This window comes from Trichomycterus rosablanca, chromosome 23, assembly GCF_030014385.1.
Source record: "Trichomycterus rosablanca isolate fTriRos1 chromosome 23, fTriRos1.hap1, whole genome shotgun sequence".
Taxonomy (NCBI): domain Eukaryota; kingdom Metazoa; phylum Chordata; class Actinopteri; order Siluriformes; family Trichomycteridae; genus Trichomycterus; species Trichomycterus rosablanca.
Window position 1 is genome coordinate 8,296,436 of NC_086010.1, and position 23,128 is coordinate 8,319,563.

General features: G+C 41.0%; 3 protein-coding genes across 7 annotated transcripts in view; 1 reads left to right on the forward strand and 2 right to left on the reverse strand.

The window, feature by feature from the left end:
* The window catches only part of fam49bb (family with sequence similarity 49 member Bb), a 79,098-nt gene extending 77,945 nt beyond the window's left edge, over positions 1–1,153 (reverse strand). For both annotated transcript variants that reach the window (XM_062985427.1, XM_062985426.1), the window contains exon 1: positions 1,060–1,153. The gene's annotated coding sequence lies outside the window, so the exon portion shown is untranslated. The remainder of the gene's footprint in view (positions 1–1,059) is intronic.
* Positions 1,154–2,767: 1,614 nt separating this feature from the next.
* eef1a1l3 (eukaryotic translation elongation factor 1 alpha 1, like 3) lies at positions 2,768–4,666 on the forward strand. Its single transcript, XM_062985196.1, has 7 exons — positions 2,768–2,911; positions 2,998–3,177; positions 3,282–3,578; positions 3,659–3,809; positions 3,891–4,147; positions 4,239–4,473; positions 4,551–4,666. The coding sequence occupies exons 1-7, from the start codon at positions 2,768–2,770 to the stop codon at positions 4,664–4,666; spliced, it is 1,380 nt and encodes a 459-aa protein (XP_062841266.1).
* A 901-nt stretch (positions 4,667–5,567) lies between these two features.
* The window catches only part of asap1b (ArfGAP with SH3 domain, ankyrin repeat and PH domain 1b), a 79,500-nt gene continuing 61,939 nt past the window's right edge, over positions 5,568–23,128 (reverse strand). Inside the window, exons 21-31 of one of the 4 annotated variants that reach the window (XM_062985965.1) lie at positions 20,703–20,818; positions 17,312–17,379; positions 16,714–16,821; positions 16,403–16,616; positions 14,479–14,547; positions 12,652–12,819; positions 10,501–10,579; positions 10,289–10,350; positions 9,667–10,172; positions 9,352–9,474; positions 5,568–7,307 (exon numbers count right to left, since the gene is read on the reverse strand). In XM_062985965.1, coding sequence (XP_062842035.1) covers positions 7,233–7,307; positions 9,352–9,474; positions 9,667–10,172; positions 10,289–10,350; positions 10,501–10,579; positions 12,652–12,819; positions 14,479–14,547; positions 16,403–16,616; positions 16,714–16,821; positions 17,312–17,379; positions 20,703–20,818 — 1,588 coding nt within the window. In that variant the 3' untranslated portion in view covers positions 5,568–7,232. The remainder of the gene's footprint in view (positions 7,308–9,351; positions 9,475–9,666; positions 10,173–10,288; positions 10,351–10,500; positions 10,580–12,651; positions 12,820–14,478; positions 14,548–16,402; positions 16,617–16,713; positions 16,822–17,311; positions 17,380–20,702; positions 20,819–23,128) is intronic. The other 3 variants (XM_062985966.1, XM_062985967.1, XM_062985968.1) reach the window with 3 other exon arrangements.

Below are 23,128 nucleotides of genomic sequence, written 5' to 3' on the forward strand. Positions count from 1 at the left end.
TACGCTCCAGCACCCCACCCACGACCGTGATTGGATCAGTGGTTAGTGAGTGAGTGAGTGTTTGTTTGTTTATTAGGATTTTAACGTCATGTTTTACACACTTTGGTTACATTCATGACAGGAACGGTAGTTACTCATTACACTAGATTCATCAGTTCACAAGGTCATATCGAACACAGTCATGGACAATTTAGTGTCTCCAATTCACCTCACTTGCACGTCTTTGGACTGTGGGAGGAAACCGGAGCACCCGGAGGAAAACCCACGCAGACACGGGGAGAACATGCAAACTCCACCTGGGGATCGAACCCAGGACCTTCTTGCTGTGAGGCGACAGTGCTACCCACTTAGCCACCGTGCTGCCCAGTGAGTGAGTGAGTGAACGTACATCTGTATATGTATATATGACAAATAAAGCCATTCTATATTGAGGGGATGGGGCATTTTGACTATATCTGAATATTGGAAGGAAGTGCCCCCCTGTCCAGTATATATTGTGATTACACCCTTGTTGAGAGCCACTGATCCATGCCATAGTAATGTTAAGCTTGCTTGATTGTGGACAAGATTACTGATGTTTCTGCATTTTTTAATGCCATGAATTCTACTTTATTGTATAGTTATATATCAGATCATCAAGTCCCAAAATAAAGAATTGCTTAAGTCATAAATATCCCAAGACATGCCTTGCATTTCACTTAATAACTGTGTTTAAATTTCTGACCAGGTATAAATCTGTGTATGCAAAAAGTCAAGTGTTCAGTTCTGCTCTGTAATGTACGTGGGGAACATAAACTGCCCTTATGCTGTTGCACAGAATCAGATAACGATGCCAACTATTAAAGTAGATGTGTGTAGATCTGAACCCACTTGATTCATGTTATGGTGTGATTTATAAGTGTAGAAGCAGCAGATCTTGTGAAGTTGTGAACGAGTGGTGAATACAGTACATGCCACTTCATTCACTACATCTACCTTGTGTTAAGCTTCGTTCACTAACCCCGCAATTGTATTCCATCAGCAACACTAAAACAGAACAGATCCAGAAATTCGACTTACCTCGATGTGTGAATGGAGTTGAATCGCTCGTGGAGTGCAGGTAGATGGCTAAGCTTCGGAAAGACTGATTTACTTCTCTCTTTCAGCTCTAACTGCTATTTCCGGGTTGCTGAAACGTCATGGCGCTGATCTCCAACAGGTTCGAAGAAACAGACCATTAAAAAACCTGTACAGTAAATAAATAACGCAGCCACTGAACGCGCTCTCGCTCCTACTGTTTACACCGAATAATGTCTTGTACTGGATACGCGTTCTGCAATACTGTTATTACTATTCATAGTAAACATACTGCACTAATATCTGCCACCCCCTGTGGATTAAAGCAGCAATTGCTCACCAATGCCACACCTGATCTGTCCCGTTATTTAGGGCACAGTTGCCCAGCCATGCGTCTACTGCGCATGCGTAACGCTTTGCACAATTCTTTCACAATTCTTTCACAATTTTTAACACACCCATTATAAATCTAATTGTTACTAAGAGGGTGAGTACAGCTAGACGTACCATAACAGTCTACACTCTTCTGAATATGCTTTCTACAAGATTGAAAACGTGCCTGTTGGAATTTGTGCCCATTCTGTTTAAAGTCATTCCTCAAAACCCATGTGATGGTCAGGATTCCGTTCATCCGTTTCAACCTTATCAAAATATGTCTTTTATAGTCCTCAGTTTGTGCTCACAATTCTTAACACACCCATTATAAACCCAATTGTTACTCAGTAGGTGAGTACAGCTAGACGTACCATAACAGTCTCCACTCTTCTAAATATGCTTTCCACAAAATTGAAAACATGTCTGTTGGAATTTGTGCCCAGTCTGTTTAAATTCATTCTTAAAACCCATTTGGTGGTCAGGATTCCGTTCCTCCGTATCAACCTTATAAAAATATGTCTTTTATAAATCTCATTTTGTGCTCAGTGAGGTGACAATGGGAAATTGCATTTTCCAAACTGATGCCACATAGTTGGAAGCGTATTCATTATTTTATGTAATGCCCATTCTGATTTTTGATCACAAAGCTGGCACAGTAGCTATCATATTGCTATATGTACTGGGGACCAGAGTTCAATGACCTCCACTTCTCATTTCTAGGTAAATTTCCAGGTTGGTCCAGATTCCCCCAAAAGACCGGGCACAAGACATGAACACAGCCTGGACAGGGCACCAATCCATTACAACACATATTTACTAGAGCAATACGTTTTTAATTTATTTTTAACACAAATAGCAAAGCAATTTTGAGCTAAAACCATATTTAAATTAAAACATCAATTTTTATGACTTTATTCTTCCTTTTCAAACACTGAAATGAACCACAGTGTTACTGTTTGCAATCAGACTGGGTTAAGTTACACTGTGTTACTAATATATTTCAATAATGCCTATCAGCCTATCATATGTGGATTTGTAAGACTTAACACTCATTGAAATTTGGTTTAAAACCGTGTTAAACATGTCTGTCGACAAATTAGACACTGCAGGTCATTTATAAGAAGGCAGCCATGTGGTTTGTAGATCCACCAATCACTGCAGCCCTAACCAGAGCTGATCGATTTGAAAACACCTGAGGTCAATCACAGTGATCTATTTAAAAAGATACTTCACTGCTTGGCAAGTTTATTCCGTTTGGTACAGTTTTTGCACAGCAATATCAAAGAACTTACAAGCTTGATTGTCTTCATACCTACAGAACTGACTAGATCACAATATGGGAAAAGAGAAGACCCACATCAACCTTGTCATCATTGGTCATGTTGATAGTGGTAAATCCACCACCACTGGACATCTGGTTTATAAGTGTGGAGGTGTTGATTCAAGAACTCTGGAGAAGTATGAGAAAGCTGCAGCCCAGGTGGGTCACTAAGTGTTTGCACATTCACTATTCAGGTTCTAATGTCATCAGTTTTGGGTTGCTTAATGTTTAATTATTTTTAACAGATGGGTAAAGGTTCGTTTAAGTATGCCTGGGTTCTGGATAAGCTCAAAGCAGAAAGGGAGCGTGGCATCACCATTGATATTTCTTTGTTGAAGTTCAACACTCAGAAGTACGTCTTTACGATAATTGATGCACCCGGGCATCGTGACTTTATTAAAAATATGATCACAGGAACCTCACAGGTAATTAAAACTGTTATACTTTCATGATGACTGTTATATGACTCCTTGGTGGTTCTACACCCTCTCACTCTTTGTGTGTTTAAACTTCTTTTGTATACTTACAGGCGGATGCAGCACTTCTGGTTGTCTCTGCAGCCAAGGGTGAGTTTGAGGCAGGCATTTCTCGCAATGGTCAGACAAGAGAGCATGCTTTGCTGGCATACACCCTAGGTGTCAAACAGCTTGTCGTCTGCATCAACAAGATTGACCTTACCGAACCACCTTTTAACCAAAAACGCTTTGATGAAGTGGTGAGAGATGTGACCGTCTTCATAAAGAAGATTGGTTATGACCCAACAGCGGTGCCCTTTGTTCCTGTATGTGGTTGGAGTGGTGAGAACATGCTTGCTCCATCCCCAAAGGTAGGGCAGTAACAAACTCCATGTACTCCTTGCTTACTTGTATATTTGCTATAGCTAACAGTGTTACCATTTATCTACAGATGGCATGGTTTAAAGGCTGGAAGATTAAAAGAAAAGATGGCTTTTCAACTGGCAAAACTCTTTTAGAAGTGCTGGACTCGCTGTACCCTCCTGTACGATCAGCCAATAAGCCTCTACGTCTACCCCTACAGGATGTCTACAAAATAGGAGGTTGTAATGAGTCTCCAAACTACTTGCACCAAGTGGTCATGTTTAACTTGCTTACTAATCTTATTTTTGTGTCCCTTTTAGGAGTTGGGACCGTTCCTGTGGGCAAAATTGAAACTGGGATTCTAAAGCCTGGGATGGTTCTGACTTTCTCACCCGCCAAGCTGACTGCAGAGGTCAAGTCCATTGAAATGCATCACCAGGGGTTGGATACTGCCCTACCTGGCCACAATGTAGGCTTCAACATCAAAAATGTGGCAGTCAAGAACCTGAGACGAGGAGATGTTGCTGGAAATGCCCAACAAGATCCGCCATCTGATGTCAGCAGTTTTGTTGCTCAGGTTAGACATGTGTAATGACCAACATTTATACTTCGGCTCTAATTTTGAGGCTTGTGTACCGAGGTCTTGCTGCTGTATTGTCTTTCTACAGGTGATCATTCTCAATCACCCTGGCAAAATAAAGAACGGTTACTCTCCAGTGCTGGACTGCCACACCACCCATGTTACCTGCCGCTTTGCGGAGTTGCTGGAAAAGCTTGACCGTCGCACAGGGAAGAAACTTGAGGACTGGCCCAATTACCTGGTGTCGGGAGATGCTGCAACAGTCAGATTCGTCCCTAACAAACCCCTCTGTGTGGAGAGCTTCTTTACTTATCCACCATTAGGTAAGCTTTGGTAGAATGTGAATTTAATTTTAGTCCCCTGTAAAGTTCTGCTTGGTAACACTTCTTGATCATTCTAGGTCGATTTGCTGCTAGGGATCTGAAGCAGACTGTGGCTGTAGGAGTAATCAAGTCTGTGGAGAAGGTGGATCAAATGAAGAAAACTGCACAGAAAGGTCAATCGGTGAAATGTTAATTTAAGTATTTTATGACTTTGTTTACCAGCAGTCTGGTATTTAAACCTTAAGAGGTTGTATTTTAGTTGAATTGATTTTATTGTTGCATAAAGCACTTTATGTTAAATGGTTGAGCAAGCCAAAATGGAATTGTTGAAAAAATATTCTGCTATATATGGAGGTTCTGAATGAGAAATTAAGTTTGCTGGACTGCAAATGAAACTTTTTGTTATGTTTAAGTTTATTTGTATTGTAAAAGTACAGATTCTGAAGAAATAAAACGAGTGATCAAGCGATTGTCAGTTTGGTCTGCATTTCTCAAGCTTCCTAAAATGTATTCAAGATGCAATCCAAAAAGTCTAAATGAGAACAAATGCAATTAGCATGAAGTAAAAGCTGCCAGAACAGTTATTACAATGGCACTACATGCTGGTGGGGAAGCACTAGGGGCAGTGAAAAGGATGTAATCCAATCATTTAATGTTAAAACTCATGAGATGGATGTCCTACAGAAGTTTTGACCAGCTGGAACTGGTGGACTTACATAGACACAGACAAATGCACAGACATAGTTGACTTGGTACTGATCATTCAAAACTTGATCAAAGTTGGTAAAACACTTACCAATAAAATAGAATTAAAGTAATTCAATGATCATGTTCCTCTTTAAAAATGTAAGAATGGTGATGTGCAAGAATTAACAAACCTTAAGCAAAGCAAAAGTATGTGGACACCTGACCATAAGCTCATAAAACTGTTTCTAAAATCATGGGCATAAACTTGGTGATTCACTAAAAAACTTTCTTAGGTGAGCAGGTGAGCAGGGTCCTATATTGATGCCCATGGTTTCCCATGCCCATCAGTTGTCCACAAACTTTTGGCAAGCTAGTCTAAATTGACAAAATTACAACATACACTTGCCTTCATCCACTCATGTTTTATTTCTCTTCTGAAACACATTGAAGGGGTACACTTGGGTTGTGGCTGTATCACTGGTTTAGTTGTCATTTTCAAGTATCCAATCAAAGTTGCCTGGTGCAGTTGCAGCACCTGATTATCCATGACTGAATAACGTCAATCATGAGCGGGCATGTCCATCGTCACAAAACATTCACTACAAAATTCTATCTCTGAAACAGAACTACAAACATGTTATGCATGGAATGTGTCAAGTATTGTGTTTTTTTTAATGTGCATCCATAATACAGAGAGTAAAAGAGGTGTGGAAGAAGAATCAATTAGCATTAAAAGATTATTTAAATATGAGCGTGAATCCCATTTTGGAGGGTGCTTGGGTGCCGCAGCAGTAAAGTACCCCAGTTACTACCACTGCAACCCGGTCAGCCAGCCGGGCATTAACACTGGCATGATTTTTACTCCAATAGCATCAGTTTCTGTGTAGACACTAAGACTGCCACTAATACAGCTGAGGTTCAAACCTGGATCTCTACCCCACCCGAGCGCCTTGATAATAAAACCAAGTAGCATATACCTTGACAAAAGTATGTAGACCATGTGCTTGTTGGACGACAATTTTCAGAAGATTTTGGAGTGTATGTGGCTCACAATCGCCATTCTACTTCATCTCAAACATGTTCGATGATGTTGAGATTAGATTTCTGTGCAGGCCACACGAAACTCCACAACATAAATGTCTTTGTGGACACGACTTTGTGCACAGGAGCACAGTTCCGTAAATAATTCATTAAATTCATTGTTTAAACAGTTGACTGAGGGCTATCCATGTAATTCTGGCTATTTACTGTATGGGTTTAACTGCAATATTTAAAACTGTGCATCTGTGAGCTCATGTGGCATAATGGTAAGAGCCACAATGCTGGTAACAGCAGTGCCTGAGTTTCAGGTGTCTGAAATCTATACTAGGCTCACAAATACAGAAGGCGCATGCCCTAGCCATTGGGGGGTGCACCTTAGTGGCGATCCCAAGCCCGGATAAATAGGAGAGCTGTGTCAGGAAGGGCATCCGCTGTAAAAACTGTGCATTCATTCATCTATAATTGTGCATCTCATGTTTATCATTTTGCACAATTTGGAAATTCACAACCAATCAGTATTGCATTATAAGATGTGCTATAGTGGTTTGTGGAGGTTAAAACATTTCACTCTGACACTGTCAGTGGTTTCTGCAATGACCAGTTTGCATTAATACTTTACACTTCACTGGCTGAAGGGTACTGGCCCCGGTTAGAAGCTGCCAAACAGGACATGAGTACACGTTTCACTTTTCCCCACACTAACACGATTTCATATTTACACAAAACAATCCTGTATTTGTGCAGCCAAACAGCCATCTATATACAGTCGTTATATACAAACGTAACAGCTGAGGTGAAGGATGTGGGTAAACTCTGGGTGCAGGCTCAGCTCTACCAACAGCGATAGAAATACTGGTATAGTTAGACACTCATTCTTGACAAGGAGGAAGTTAATAAAGGGCTTTCGTTTCTGCTCCTTTTTGTGGTTTTATCTGAAGTCAAGTGGACGGTTAAACAGCTATTTACAGAGAGTTCTTAGTAAGAGATGTGCGAGCTGGAAAGCTGTGGGCATCGGGCTGGTAATCTGACCGTCAGTCAGACAGGATGTGCACAAAGGACATGGGGAAGACACCTTTCCTCTCCGGCTGTCCTTCGATGTGGCCGATCTGAAAAATAAAAACAAATAAAATGTCAGAGTTAAGGTGAGTAGTTTTAACAATCCTGTATTTATCCTCGCTGTGGGCTGACCAAATGTTTGGATATAAAACGTCCCTCCCTAATGACACTACTAAAAATATTCATTTACAAGGATCCAGTGTAGCTGTAGGTGGAACAGTGATCGTTATGGGAAAACCATAACTATTACCTTATGCTATGGTCAGAACAAGCCTTTCTAAATAATAAAAACACAAGTGACCCTGTTAAGAGTCAAGCAAAATAAACATCACCACAGATTTAATGACAGTCATGCAAAAAATTATTCTCCTGCTATTGCTTTGTCCATGTAATCAACAAGAAATTTAAGTGTGTCTTATTTTTTGGTTTAAGTTACCAATTGATTTTGAAGCAGGGATTTTTTTTCTTACATGACAACCTGTTTTTTTCTTACAGTACATGCCACATAAGTACAAGCTTGCTTGACTGCGGACAGTGTCATCTTTGTACCACTGATTATTTTTTGTGGATCTTAGATTAAAACTTACTCTTTTATCAGTAGGGTGAGAAGAAGCATTAACCAAGAAGTAACCCAACTGGATGGTCAGAGTTCTGATTGGTGGTGTACTCGGGCATCACGTGTTATGGGTCATGGGCGAGACTAAAACCCCTCTGCCGGGAGACGGACGTGGGTGACGTTAGAGCCGCCCTCTCCTTGCTCCCTTTTATTAAACCATCAAACATAAGCATCTTCTCAGCTTCCAAGAGGTCTGCATCATCACAAAAAAATCATGTCCAGGTCTTGTGTTGACCCTCTGATCGTCAAGGACATTGTGAGACCAGAGCTTACACCGCAGGACTTCTTTTTTCCTATCAGCATGCACAGCAGCAGGTGTCCACGTGCCCGTGTGTCCATCCCGGAAAAGTGGAACCTTTTGTGTTAGTCCACTGCATGTCGCCTCACGTGCACTCTCCCCGTGCTGGCCTGCTCCAGGATTCCCAAACGCAGATGCATCATACTGCTAATGACTCAACAACACAACTCCAGACTGGCGCATCCTCATTCTACTGATCCAGGGGATTAATATTAGGCCTGACTCAGCTGCACTTAGTGCGCAGGGTGGGTTACACTGCTTCAGGAGATCAGTATGATATGCAGAACATTTACAATTAAAGCTAATTCAAGGGAAACGTTGAGTTCAAGGGAAACATTGAGTTTTTAAAAAGGTCAAGGGAATCGTTGAGTTTAAGGAAAACGTTAAGTTTAGGGGAATCGTAGAGTTTCAGAGAAACGTTGAGTTTAAGGGAAACAGGTTTAAGGAAAACATTAAGTTTAGGGGAAACGTTGAGTTTAAGGGAAATGTTGAGTTTAAGGGAAACGTTGAGTTTAACGGGAGTGTTGAGTTTAAGGGAAACAAGTTTAAGGGAAACATTAAGTTTAGAGGAATCGTTGAGTTTAAGGGAAACGTTGAGTTTAAAGGAAATGTTGAGTTTAAGGGAAACATGTTTAAGGAACATTTAAGTTTAGGGGAATCATTGAGTTTAAGGGAATCGTTGAGTTTAAGGGAAACGTTGAGTTTAACGGGAGTGTTGAGTTTAAGGGAAACAAGTTTAAGGGAAACATTAAGTTTAGAGGAATCGTTGAGTTTAAGGGAAACGTTGAGTTTAAAGGAAATGTTGAGTTTAAGGGAAACATGTTTAAGGAACATTTAAGTTTAGGGGAATCATTGAGTTTAAGGGAATCGTTGAGTTTAAGGGAAACGTTGAGTTTAAGGGAAACATTGAGTTTAAAGGAAATGTTGAGTTTAAGGGAAACGTTGAGTTTAAGGGAAACGTGGAGTTTAAAGGAAATGTTGAGTTTAAGGGAAACGTGGAGTTTAAGGGAAACGTGGAGTTTAAAGGAAATGTTGAGTTTAAGGGAAACGTGGAGTTTAAAGGAAATGTTGAGTTTAAGGGAAACAAGTTTAAGGAACATTTCAGTTTAGGGGAATCGTTGAGTTTAAGGGAAACGTTGAGTTTATTCTAATAATCATACTGGTGTGACATGTTACTCACCCACCACTCCTGGTCCTCCTCCCCAGTCACCACGATTACCTCCCCCTCAGCAAATGTAAGCTCATCCTCATTATCTGCTTGACAGTCGTAGATGGTCTTCACTCGCCGCAGTTTACCCTTACCCTAGATACAACAAAAACCCAACTTATTATAAAAGTCTGAATTTGTAGACTGTACTGGAGTTTTCAGGGTATAGAGACTTGTTTGTCACCATTAATCTAAGATTACAGTCATTTTTGGTGCCTAATGCACAATAATTCATTGTAGCCCTTTTGTTTAATGAATAGGACAAAATCAAATAAAAAAAAAACTTACCGTGCTGCTCTTCCTTGGAAGTGGAACAGGCATATCCTGGGTGCACCCCGGGCTTCCATTAATGTCCTCCATGGAGTGAGAGGGCTGAGTAGATGGTTCTCCTTGTTGATTGCCCAATGGTGCTTCAGGGATTTCAGGTTTGGGACTCACCTCTCCAGAAAAAGGCTTATGAGCAGGTTCAGGGACAACAGGTTTGGCATTGGAGACTTCAGAAATTTGTGGTTTGGCTTGGAATTCTTTGAGATGGGGTTTGGGTGGCAAGTCTCCAAGCTGGGGTTTGGGTGGAAGGTCAGAGAGCTGTGGTTTTGGGGGCAGTTCTCCCGGTTTTGGGGGTAGTTCTGAGGCCTGAGGTTTAGGGGTAAGGTCTAGCTGAGGTTTATCAGGTAAAAACATTTTTTGCGGAGTGTCCATTCCTGGTGGAGTCTTCTGAAACAGTACAGGCTCTGGAAGAGTACTGGTCTTGTCCATAGATGGGTGGTGGATTGTCTCAGTCTTGCGCAAAACAACTGTGGGTGCATTTAAGATGTGGCATCAGTTTTGTCTTGAGCAGTTTGAAATTTGATATCATGTAGTACTTACAACACAAACAATATTGTTAGAAGTCAAAACACAAGCAACTTACCCTTTTGTAGTTTGGGAAGCACTCTGGGGCCAAGTGTAGTTTTAGTGGTATTAGACATGGAGCTGATAAACAGAAAAACAGTAAAAAATCACCACTCTGAGACAAATTGAGGTCTGGTCACCTAATACCAGCTTGAGTGTCTAAGGAGTGTCATTAAATGTTTAAACTACCTTGATTGGAGATCATTATCCAAGTGTGAATGCAGAATTTACCTTTGTTGTTGCAGTATGCCTTCAAAACGGTTTGTTATTGGAGACATTTTGTTTGACGGTGGAGGTGTGGAGTCACTTCCTGTAATGATGAAGTTATTTAATAATAATAATAATAATAAGATTACAAATACTGGAGAAATTGTGGTGATTTAATACTTTAAATGCAAACAGTGATACTAAGACAGAGGAACTGCAGAACCAGATTACACATTTTGCCAAATAGTGTACGACTGCAGACTGACATACACCGATCAGCCATAACATTAGAACCACCTCCTTGTTTCTACACTCACTGTCCATTTAATCAGCTGCACTTACCATATAGAAGCACTTTGTAGTTCTACAATTACTGACTGTAGTCCGTCTATTTCTCTGCATTCTTTGTTAGCCCCCTTTCATGCTGTCCTTCAATGGTCAGGACTCTCCCAGGACCACCACAGAGCAGGTATTATTTGGGTGGTGGGTTATTCTCAGCACTGCAGTGACACTGACATGGTGGTGGTGTGTTAGTGTGTGTTGTGCTGGTATGAGTGGATAAGACACAGCAATACCGATGGAGTTTTTAAACACCTCACTGTAACTGCTGGACTGAGAATAGCCACCAACCACAAAAATATCCAGCCAACAGCACCCCATGGGCAGCGTCCTGTGACCACTGATGAAGGTCTACAAGATGACCAACTCAAACAGCAGCAATTGATGAGTGATCGTCTCTGACTTTACATCTACAATGTGGATCAACTCGGTAGGAGTGTCTAATAGAGTGGACAGTGAGTGGACAGTGTTTAAAAACTCCAGCAGCGCTGCTGTGTCTGATCCACTCATACCAGCACAACACACACTAACACACCACCACCATGTCAGTGTCACTGCAGTGCTGAGAATCATCCACCACCTAAATAATACCTGCTCTGTGGTGGTTGAAGAACAGGGTGAAAGCAGGCTAAAAAAGTATGTACAGAAACAGATGGACTACAGTCAGTAATTGTAGAACTACAAAGTGCTCCTATATAGTAAGTGGAGCTGATAAAATGAACAGTGAGTGTAGAAACAAGGAGGTGGTTTTTCATTTAAACTTTAAACGATGTCAACAAACTGCTAGTATGTATCAATAACTATTATTTCTCTGTTTACTGACACATCTTGTTGTATTTTTATTTAATTCTATTAACATCACCATAATACAGACTGCAACTGTACATATTGTAATTAGTTTAAATGTCTAATTATATCACTTCAGGATAGAAAAAAGGCTTTTTTTACATTTGCATCATTGCCCAGTCTCTGCAGTTACTCCTCAGCATTATGCAAAGCAATGAAAGTGGATCAGTAGAGGGGCTGAGTAAGTCTGAGCCTTTCATTTGTAGGGTTGTGCTTTAATCCTGACTGGATTAACTCAAATTTGAACATTAAATTAAGAACATTAAAGTAAGTTTTAGTGTTACACAAAACACAAAAACCCATATACAGGTATGAACATGGTGAACATGGTGAACAGGAACATGTAATGAAGCAGGTTTAGATGTGGTCCCCACAAGCTAAGATCCGCAATGCTGAAAGATAAGGTATGTGAACCCAGTTCTCAAATCCTATAGCATTAAAATTACATTGAAACCTGACCCATTTATAAAATATATATGACCTTATACAGCCTCTAATGGAAAACTAATGGTGCAGAGAGCACAAAAATCAATTTAGGTCTTATTGGCCAATCAGACTATAGCATTTTCCTGTATATTGAAAGAGCTACAGGAATCTATTCTTGGCTCTAATGTAGTGTGCGATGGGAAAACCGCCCCCTTTAACAAGAAAGTCTGTTTACTGGGAAGTTATAACCAGATTATATTGTTTTGATAATAGTACAAAATAATGAACATACACTAGATGGCCAAAAGTATCTGGACACTTGACCATGAACTTGTTGGATGTCCCATTTCAAAACCAAATGGTATTAAAATAGAGTGACATCTATGTGATCTTTTTTTAAACGTGCCACTGATGCCAAACTGATGCCACAAAATTAAGATCTTATTTTTTATACACTAATAGGTATTAGTATAGCTGGTTTAACACTCAATACTTTGGATCAGTGTCCACATAGTTTTGGCTATATAGTATAAAATGATAAGCCATAAACCTGCAAGGTCGCACCTTTACACACAAGGGTTTGCAAGAGTGAGGCGGGGGGGTCGGACAGTGTGCGTTTATGGCCTGGAGGAGGGGGAGGTGGTCTCTTCTTGGACAGTGTGGAGTTGCTGTTACCAGAGATCTGGGAACCCGGGGAGTGAGGGGAGGATGAGGATGACGATGAAGGCACGGCTGGATGGAGGGTAAACAAACACAAAAAAACACATAAAAATACAACACATCATGCATTGAGGTCATGGGGAAGGGTCAAGGATAGCAACTACTGTTCAATAAACAAAAGAGGAAAGAAATGGAATGAGATAGAATGAACTGAAATAAAAAGGACAAGAAAACTTCATGATCATGTTTGGAAAAATGTGAGGGGAACTTCGGCACCAGGGACAACCAAAACAACAATGAATTGTAAATAAAAAATTATTTAAAACGTAATTTATGGAGAAATGTATGCATTAGCAAAAAGACTGCACAAACATTAGCATGGTACAGTGAGTATAAATAATTATATGAACGTTTGTATTATGATTTGTCGCCAGACTAGGGAGCAGGATGAGGAGCGCCTGGAGAGATGGAAGTATGCACTGTAGAGAAAGGGAATGAAAGGTAGCAAAAGTAAAAAGTAGCACAAGTGCATCAATGAGATCAAGGGGTGGTGGTAAGGTGCATTTGCAAGTAGTTGAGAAGAAGAAAGTGGATGAGTTTAAATACTTGAGGTCGAGTGTACATGGTAATGGAGAGTGTGATTGAGAGTTGAAGACAGAGCAGGCAGGGTGGAGTGGGTGGCATAAAGTGGCAAAAGTGATTTGTGATAGAAGGGTATCTGCCAGAATGAAATGAAAAATCTACATGACTGTAGGCACTGACAAAAAAGACAGAAGATGGAGCTGAAGGTGGAGATGAAGATGCTGCGATTCTCAATGTTTTTTTTTTATAGCAGTGGTTTCCAACCACCAAGCCATGTACCGGTACCAATCCGTGGGTAATTTATTACCGGGCCGCACAGAAAGAATAAATAATTAGAGATCGCTACAAATGTGTCCATTTCCAACATCTTTGTGAAGTGGGATTTTCTGCAGTGACGGCAACCAAAACAAAGTTAGAGACATAAGGAACACACTTTGGGTGTTATTGTCTCCTATCACCACTAGGTGGGAAAAGGTTCCCACTGATTTTCCATCATTGGTATGCTTGTTGTATAATTTTATTTTCAATCCTCCCACCCCCACCGGTCTGTGAAATTATTATATCGTATATGAAACCGATTTGTGGTGTAAATTAGGTTGAGGACTGCTGTTTAACAGGGGCAGCGCAATTAGGATGTTTTAAAGACAAAGTTAGGAATGCGAGAGTGAGATGGTTTGGGAATGTGCAGAAGAAGGTTGAGAGTTATATCAGGAGAAGAGTGCTGAGGATGGAGCCACCAGAAAGGAGGAGGAGATAAAGGTCAAAGAGGAGGTTTATGTATGCTGTAAGGGAAAATGTGGACAGGACAGGACGGACCATCCGGACAGAGGATAATTTAAAATGAAAACAAATGATGGTTAAAGTAGATCGTATATAATTTAGGCAAAAGTGAGGACATTTCCGCACCCCAGCAGCCAACGAAAAGCTCAGTTTACATCAGGAATAGATGAGTACCAGCAAATCATGCAAAGCTTCCCAACAAAATGTGTGTATTCGAGTCAGTCAGTTAGCAAACAATCAAAAGCCCCAGTCAATACAAATCTAGCTGAAGAACAAGCTTAGTTTCTAATCATGATGTGTTAGTGAGTTAGGTGTTAGTTAGGATTTAAAAAAGGGTGTAGGGATGCAAATAAAAAAGCAGATAATCACTGATGTAAGGCCGAGTGCTAGCCACAGTAGCATAGTGCGAATGAGAACCAAGGAATGCCAAAGAAGGAGCTGCAAGAGAGAAAGAAAGTGAAAACAAGAAATGAAATTTATGCAGAAGGTGTCATTTATATGTTTATAAACACAATATCAAATCAATAATATAAAAACCACAATTAAAAAGTAGAATTAAAATATGGTGAACAGGTAAAGGTTCAATTAAAGCGTCCGACCCCCAAGTCCAAATTCCCACACAGTTGCATGAAAACAGAGACAAAAAAGAGAGACCTCTGTACCTTCGTTAATCAAGTTTCAAATTCTTTCACTGGACACAACAAGGTCATTTTACTTATTTAAATTACAGTGGTACCTTGAAACTCGACGTGGTTCTGTGAGTGGCGTTGAGTTTAAAAGACGTTGAGTTTCAATTTATTTTTTCCCATAAGGATGTTTGGGAAACCTTTTAATGTGTTCCATGGTCCCGTGGAAATATATATATTTTAGGCTAATGTAAAATAATGGGGTTGTTTTCGACAGTTAAGAATGAAAAAAATGAATAAAAAATTCAGCCACTCAGGTGGCGCAGCGGTAAAGTACGCTAGCGCGCCAGAGTTGGGGTTTCGAATACATCGTATCGAATCTCAGCTCTGCCTTTCCGACTGGGTTGGGCGGCAGCATGAACAACGATTGGCTGTTGTTCAGGGTTAGAGGGTAAGAAAGTCGGATCATAGGTCCTCATAACTGGTGCGACTGCGGCCCCTGCTGGCCGACTGATGGCCCCTGGACAGGGCTGAGGAATAATGCTGATGGGGGTGTGTCCCTCCATACACAGTGCCCGTCAAGTGTATGAACTCGACTCGTGCAGGTGAAAAATGCTGTACTGTCTGTACGTGCCGGAGCGGGCGTATGTCAGTTGAGAGGCATCCTTAGTCACAGGTGAAGGGTCGAATCAGTATAGAGGGTAATTTGACACGAAAATTACTGGGGGGGGAGAAAAACTGGGGGGGAAGTGGGGAAAAAAAGAAAAAAGAAAAAAAGAATGAATAAAAAATTCAACCTCGACAAAAGTCCACACTCCATAGGAAACAACGGCACAGCAGCCCAAATGCGGTTTTGCCACTTCTCATGTTAATGCACCCTAATGCTGACCCCTTTGTTTACATCGCACACATGTCGAGTTTAATGGTACAAATTTATCGACAAAGGACGTCAAGTTTCAAGGATTTTGAGTTTAATGGACATCGAGATACTAGGTACGACTATACTGGTTATCACGACAACCATTTATGTTTCCGCTCAACAGTAGCAGACGACAATATTGTAACACAAGATAAAATGTTTTGGGTTTTTTTTACCACTGAGGAACAAATTTTAATTAAGAACTTGCATCTGTTTAACGGTTGTAATCTGATTTAAAAATTGCTGCGTAATGTCTGTAAAGCTGGTAGCTACGAATGTGAAGCACTCGACCGAAAAAACGCGCATATCTATGACGGCACAGCGCACGTTCAGTCAGGAGGAAAAGCCTCAGACCCATCGGTCAACACAGCAACACAACTGTGGCTGCTTCTTATCTATCACCTGTCAGTTTTGGGTAACCACACAGAGTCGTATCACATACGGGCAAGGAGATTGTATATCGCTGCGTCAGTGGGAGGAGACCCTACCTGACCTTCTCTCCTTTAAACACGTTCAATTGTGTTTGTGTGGACGCCCGGCCAGGTCGGTGGCTCTGTTGAGATTCTAAGTTAAGAGTTCAAACACTTCACAGTGGTGTGCTAGCACATTAATACAGACTTGTATTACTGATTACAGTGTAACTGTTTACTTGTGTGATTAGGAAATTCTTGTAGCAGATAGGGGAAACAATGAGTGGTTCAGTCATGTTCTGTGATGATATGTCATGTGAGTTTTACAGATCCGTTACCTTTTCCTGGATTCCTGGGTGGTAGAGGTGGAGCATCAGGTGAAGGAGGACACTCAGTGGAAACACTATATATTTGATTTGTGAAGGAACTGTACGACAGACGCTGCCTATCCCGCTGGCCAGGAAAAACTGGTAAAGAGAGCTTATCATGAGGGGACAAGCTAGACGAGTGACAGAAGCTCTGAGGCCTCCGGTCCTTCTTTATTGGACTTGGCTGGGGAAAACAAGCAAAGAACAAAACTGTATATAAATAATTGTTCTTGTTTTCAAAGTTCTTTTTATTTACTGTATGTATTGGGAATTGATCTCACTTTGTCATCAAGATCATCATCACTTTCATCCATTTCATCCAGTCTGAGATTCCAGTCATATTCCACATGGACTTTGAGGTTAAACTTCCCTTCTGCAGCCTGCACCAACTGAAACACAAGAACTCATGTTCTGTTAACTCTGCTGCCCCCTAGTGTAAAAAAAAGTTAGTCTCGGAAAGGAATTCAGCATCCTAAACCGGGGTGTCTAAACTTTTCTTTTTGGGGGTCAAATAAAAAAATAAAAAATATACAAACACGTGCCGCAGACTCTATTGTCATAAAACAAATAAAAACATAACAGACCTACCTGATTACTAACAATTACACTTCCTTTTGATGTAAATCATTAATGATCTGTCGCCGACAGTGTTGTGTAAACTATGATTTTAAGATTGTGTAAACTAAGATAAGTCTCGGGAATGTTAATGTTGATGTTGGTGGGGGAAAGAAGATAGGGAGTGTAGCTGGTTTTTTAAGCCTGCTTAATAGTGAGCCAATTTAATTGTATTTCGGGAGTCGTTTTAAAAATGGAAACGGGTGCCGTAGTTTGAACAACCCTGGTCTAAACAAAAAGCTTAGTGCATTTTTATTTACTCACGGCCTCTGAACACTGGTTGACTCTCATTCGTCTGGCCACATCCAATGCTGTCTCTCCATTCTGATTGGCTAAAAGAAACAGCAGAGCATAAAGCATTAACAGCAGCTCGGGTTAATGTAGGCTTGCATTTCAAAACGAGGTTAAAAGGACAGAACGCTCTCTCACTTCCTCAATGGCATTTACTATGTCATGTTACAGCCTTGACGTACTGATATTCAACACCGGAAATATGGTTTGTAATGTTTGTTTATTAGGATTTTAACGTCATGTTTTACACTTTTGGTTACATTCATGACAGGAAACGGTAGTTTATCTTCACACAAGTTTCATCAGTTCACAAGGTCATATCGAACACAGTCATGGACAATTTAGTATCTCCAGTTTACCTCATTTGCATGTTTTTGGACTGTGGGAGGAAACCGGAGCACCCGGAGTAAACCCACGCAGACACGGGGAGAAGATGCAAACTCCACACAGAAAGGACCCGGACCGCCCCACCTGGGGATCGAACCCAGGACCTTCTTGCTGTGAGGCGACAGTGCTACACACTTAGCCACCGTGCAGCCCATATGGTTTGTAATAAAAGTACGATACCCAATATTTTCAAATGAATGTTCACATTCACCTCCCACACACTGTTTTAAACGCATTACATACATTATATAATCTAATGACAGAAATAAAATCAAAGCTGTAAAATAAATTATATGTTTGGTACGAATGTGCCACTGTGCTCAAAGCAACATTCATAAATACATGGTTGGATTAGTTTGTTGTAAAGAAGCCATGTTCTCAACCCTGCTTAACACCTCTGAAATAAGCTGGAGCACTGATCAGTGCCTGACCTCACCAGTACTCTTTTGACATTTTCACAAGCACAGTCCAAAATCTTATAAAAAGCCTTTTCAGAAAAGTGGAGGCTGTTATGTTATAGCCATAAGGGTGGACTCATGGTTCTGGACTGGGATCTTTGACAAGCTCATGGTTAGTTCATCAAATAATAAAAAATTGGTTAAAAAAACAATTATATCATATATGATCTGTACATATTTTCAGGTATTTTAGTGTTTTTACTCTTTACCCAATCTAGGGAAACCGCAGCTCAGCAGGACAAAAGATACAAAAAGTGTTCATGGATTTCTGAGAAAATATGAATTAAAAGGACTGTTATGCAATGGGTCAATAAAGCTTATTACTGCAACTTTTCAACAACAGACTGATACATTTCCTGCGGTACCAACATAGCCCATCAGGAGGCAACAGCTCACAGGCTGAATAAAACAGTATTTCTTAATCCCCTGGAGTACCAACATAGCCCATCAGGAGGCAACAGCTCACAGGCTGAATAAAACAGGGTTTCTTAACCTTTTCCACAATAAGGACCACAAGTGCTTGCTAGAGCAACCCATGAAACACTCCTCATTATTATTATTTATTTATTTATTTTTGCATTTTCCCTCTAGTTTTTCTCCCTTTTTTACCCAATCCACTCGTGGGCAAATCAAGTCATGGCACCCATTGCAATGTGCATGATAATTAAGAAGGAACTGAATTAAAGAAGTGGTGTCTATATACTTTATCTTCTATATACAGGGGTTGGACAAAATAACTGAAACACCTGTCATTTTAGTGTGGGAGGTTTCATGGCTAAATTGGACCAGTCTGGTGGCCAATCTTCATTAATTGCACATTGCTCCAGTAAGAGCAGAGTGTGAAGGTTCAATTAGCAGGGTAAGAGCACAGTTTTGCTCAAAATATTGCAATGCACACAACATTATGGGTGACATACCAGAGTTCAAAAGAGGACAAATTGTTGGTGCACGTCTTGCTGGCGCATCTGTGACCAAGACAGCAAGTCTTTGTGATGTATCAAGAGCCACGGTATCCAGGGTAATGTCAGCATACCACCAAGAAGGACAAACCACATCCAACAGGATTAACTGTGGACCCAAGAGGAAGCTGTCTGAAAGGGATGTTCGGGTGCTAACCCGGATTGTATCCAAAAAACATAAAACCACGGCTGCCCAAATCACGGCAGAATTAAATGTGCACCTCAACTCTCCTGTTTCCACCAGAACTGTCCGTCGGGAGCTCCACAGGGTCGATATACACGGCCGGGCTGCTATAGCCAAACCTTTGGTCACTCGTGCCAATGCCAAACGTCGGTTTCAATGGTGCAAGGAGCGCAAATCTTGGGCTGTGGACAATGTGAAACATGTATTGTTCTCTGATGAGTCCACCTTTACTGTTTTCCCCACATCAGGGAGAGTTACGGTGTGGAGAAGCCCCAAAGAAGCGTACCACCCAGACTGTTGCATGCCCAGAGTGAAGCATGGGGGTGGATCAGTGATGGTTTGGGCTGCCATATCATGGCATTCCCTTGGCCCAATACTTGTGCTAGATGGGCGCGTCACTGCCAAGGACTACCGAACCATTCTGGAGGACCATGTGCATCCAATGGCGGTGCCGTGTATCAGGATGACAATGCACCAATACACACAGCAAGACTGGTGAAAGATTGGTTTGATGAACATGAAAGTGAAGTTGAACATCTCCCATGGCCTGCACAGTCACCAGATCTAAATATTATTGAGCCACTTTGGGGTGTTTTGGAGAAGCGAGTCAGGAAACGTTTTCCTCCACCAGCATCACGTAGTGACCTGGCCACTATCCTGCAAGAAGAATGGCTTAAAATCCCTCTGACCACTGTGCAGGACTTGTATATGTCATTTCCAAGACGAATTGACGCTGTATTGGCCGCAAAAGGAGGCCCTACACCATACTAATAAATTAAACCAGGTCTAAAAATCTAAAACCAGGTGTTTCAGTTATTTTGTCCAACCCCTGTACTTCTGTGATTTCATTTACTTATCATTAAGGCCCTACCTAATTCACGCTCATGAAAATCGTGCCACGGACCATAAAACAAGCCTTTTCCGTGTTATATGCAATTTGCTGTGAAACAAGTGTCTCATGTTAACTGGTTAATTTGCACTATGAGGCGGTCCTAGCAATTCTACGGCAATTCAGTTAGCAATCGGTTAGTCAAGATGTCAAAGATGTTGAAGTTTAAAGCAGCTTAAAACTCCCAACCAATTCTGTGGATGCAGAGGGGGGGTGTCGAAACACGAGTGAGAATTTTCGTCTTTGAGAACATCGTCGCTGGATGTTCTAGGTTTACATTCAACTATTAAGGTAGCTGTGCTGTGTATTGTAGCTTCCATTTATTCCATCATTCAATTTAGGAGTGTCATTTAATGACTGCTGTGAAATGTGAAAATCTGTCCATGAAATTGAGCACATTTTCCTGTGAATTTAGTAGGGTCCTGTTTATCACTGTAAGTGGAGCGCTGTTGCCAGTGTAACTATCTCACGTCTGTGTGTGACTCACTGATGTCAGTGGCAGGTTTTCCTCTCAGGAGCAGTTTGAGACAGTCTGGTTTTTCATAAATGCAGCAGTAGTGCAGCGCTGTGTTTCCTCTCTCAGTCTGTTGATCCAGATTTCCACTGCGTAACACACACACACAAGAAAAATAAATTATGAGAGAAATCAAACGCACTTATCAGTGTGGTCCATATTAAGAGAAGCTCTTGCTAGATATGTAATAAACATATAATTAACATAACATCATGTCACATACTGGGCCCTACCCCACATTCACTCTAGCAGGTAACAAGTAGCTTATGCATTTTAAGATGATTATTTTTGGAATTATTGTAATTCCTCTTTTTTTCTGGATTTTTCCCCTTTATCTCCTAGTCATTGCCGCTGCCACTTGCAAACCCCCGAACTGATCACCACACACCCCATCCAAGATACTTCTCATCACCTGCCAGTATTGGTTTCCCACACAGAGTTGTATTACAAACTGAGAGAATATAGGAGGGTATTTGGAACACACCAGCTCTCATCTGCTCTCTGTACTGCCCGACACAGCGAGTTTCATGCTCATATTACATATATGTGATTTATCATCCAATTTATTTGTTCTATATTGCCACTCTTTATTTTTACTGTCATCTTACTGCAGCCCCCCTCCTTTCCCATGCGTATACAATAGGCAAAAAAGGTAACAAATATGTGAAGGAGGTGTTTTTTGTGAAAATATTAATTTAAATGACTGTTATGCAGTGGGTCAATAAGGCTTATTGCTGCAACTTTTCAAAATAGACTGATAAATCCCCTGCACTACCAACATAGCCCATCGGGAGGCAACAGCCCAATAATGCTGGAGAGAGAACATGCAAACTCCACACAGAAAGGACCCGGACCGCCCCACCTGCGGATCGAACCCAGGACCTTCTTGCTGTGAGGCGACAGTGCTACACACTTAGCCACCGTGCAGCCCATATGGTTTGTAATAAAAGTACGATACCCAATAAGGTGAATTATGCCTTAATTTGCAATTTTCAAATGAATGTTCACATTCACCTCCCACACACTGTTTTAAACGCATTACATACATTATATAATCTAATGACAGAAATCAAATCAAAGCTGTAAAATAAATTATATGTTTGGTACGAATGTGCCACTGTGCTCAAAGCAACATTCATAAATACATGGTTGGATTAGTTTGTTGTAAAGAAGCCATGTTCTCAACCCTGCTTAACACCTGAAATAAGCTGGAGCACTGATCAGTGCCTGACCTCACCAGTACTCTTTTGACATTTTCACAAGCACAGTCCAAAATCTTATAAAAAGCCTTTTCAGAAAAGTGGAGGCTGTTATGTTATAGCCATAAGGGTGGACTCATGGTTCTGGACTGGGATCTTTGACAAGCTCATGGTTAGTTCATCAAATAATAAAAAATTGGTTAAAAAAAACAATTATATCATATATGATCTGTACATATTTTCAGGTATTTTAGTGTTTTTACTCTTTACCCAATCTAGGGAAACCGCAGCTCAGCAGGACAAAAGATACAAAAAGTGTTCATGGATTTCTGAGAAAATATGAATTAAAAGGACTGTTATGCAATGGGTCAATAAAGCTTATTACTGCAACTTTTCAACAACAGACTGATACATTTCCTGCAGTACCAACATAGCCCATCAGGAGGCAACAGCTCACAGGCTGAATAAAACAGTATTTCTTAATCCCCTGGAGTACCAACATAGCCCATCGGGAGGCAACAGCTCACAGGCTGAATAAAACAGGGTTTCTTAATCCCCTGGAGTACCAACATAGCCCATCAGGAGGCAACAGCTCACAGGCTGAATAAAACAGTATTTCTTAATCCCCTGGAGTACCAACATAGTCCATCAGGAGGCAACAGCTCACAGGCTGAATAAAACAGTATTTCTTAATCCCCTGGAGTACCAACATAGCCCATCAGGAGGCAACAGCTCACAGGCTGAATAAAACAGTATTTCTTAATCCCCTGGAGTACCAACATAGTCCATCAGGAGGCAACAGCTCACAGGCTGAATAAAACAGTATTTCTTAATCCCCTGGAGTACCAACATAGTCCATCAGGAGGCAACAGCTCACAGGCTGAATAAAACAGTATTTCTTAATCCCCTGGAGTACCAACATAGTCCATCAGGAGGCAACAGCTCACAGGCTGAATAAAACAGTATTTCTTAATCCCCTGGAGTACCAACATAGTCCATCAGGAGGCAACAGCTCACAGGCTGAATAAAACAGTATTTCTTAATCCCCTGGAGTACCAACATAGTCCATCAGGAGGCAACAGCTCACAGGCTGAATAAAACAGTATTTCTTAATCCCCTGGAGTACCAACATAGCCCATCAGGAGGCAACAGCTCACAGGCTGAATAAAACAGTATTTCTTAATCCCCTGGAGTACCAAC

Bases quoted from the DNA above. Each gene is read 5' to 3' on its own strand.
- eef1a1l3 (XM_062985196.1), top strand. From the start codon at position 2,768: ATGGGAAAAGAGAAGACCCACATCAACCTTGTCATCATTGGTCATGTT. The intron at 2,912-2,997 runs GTGGGTCACTAA...TATTTTTAACAG, and splicing joins ATGAGAAAGCTGCAGCCCAG to ATGGGTAAAGGTTCGTTTAA. The intron at 3,579-3,658 runs GTAGGGCAGTAA...ATTTATCTACAG, and splicing joins TGCTTGCTCCATCCCCAAAG to ATGGCATGGTTTAAAGGCTG.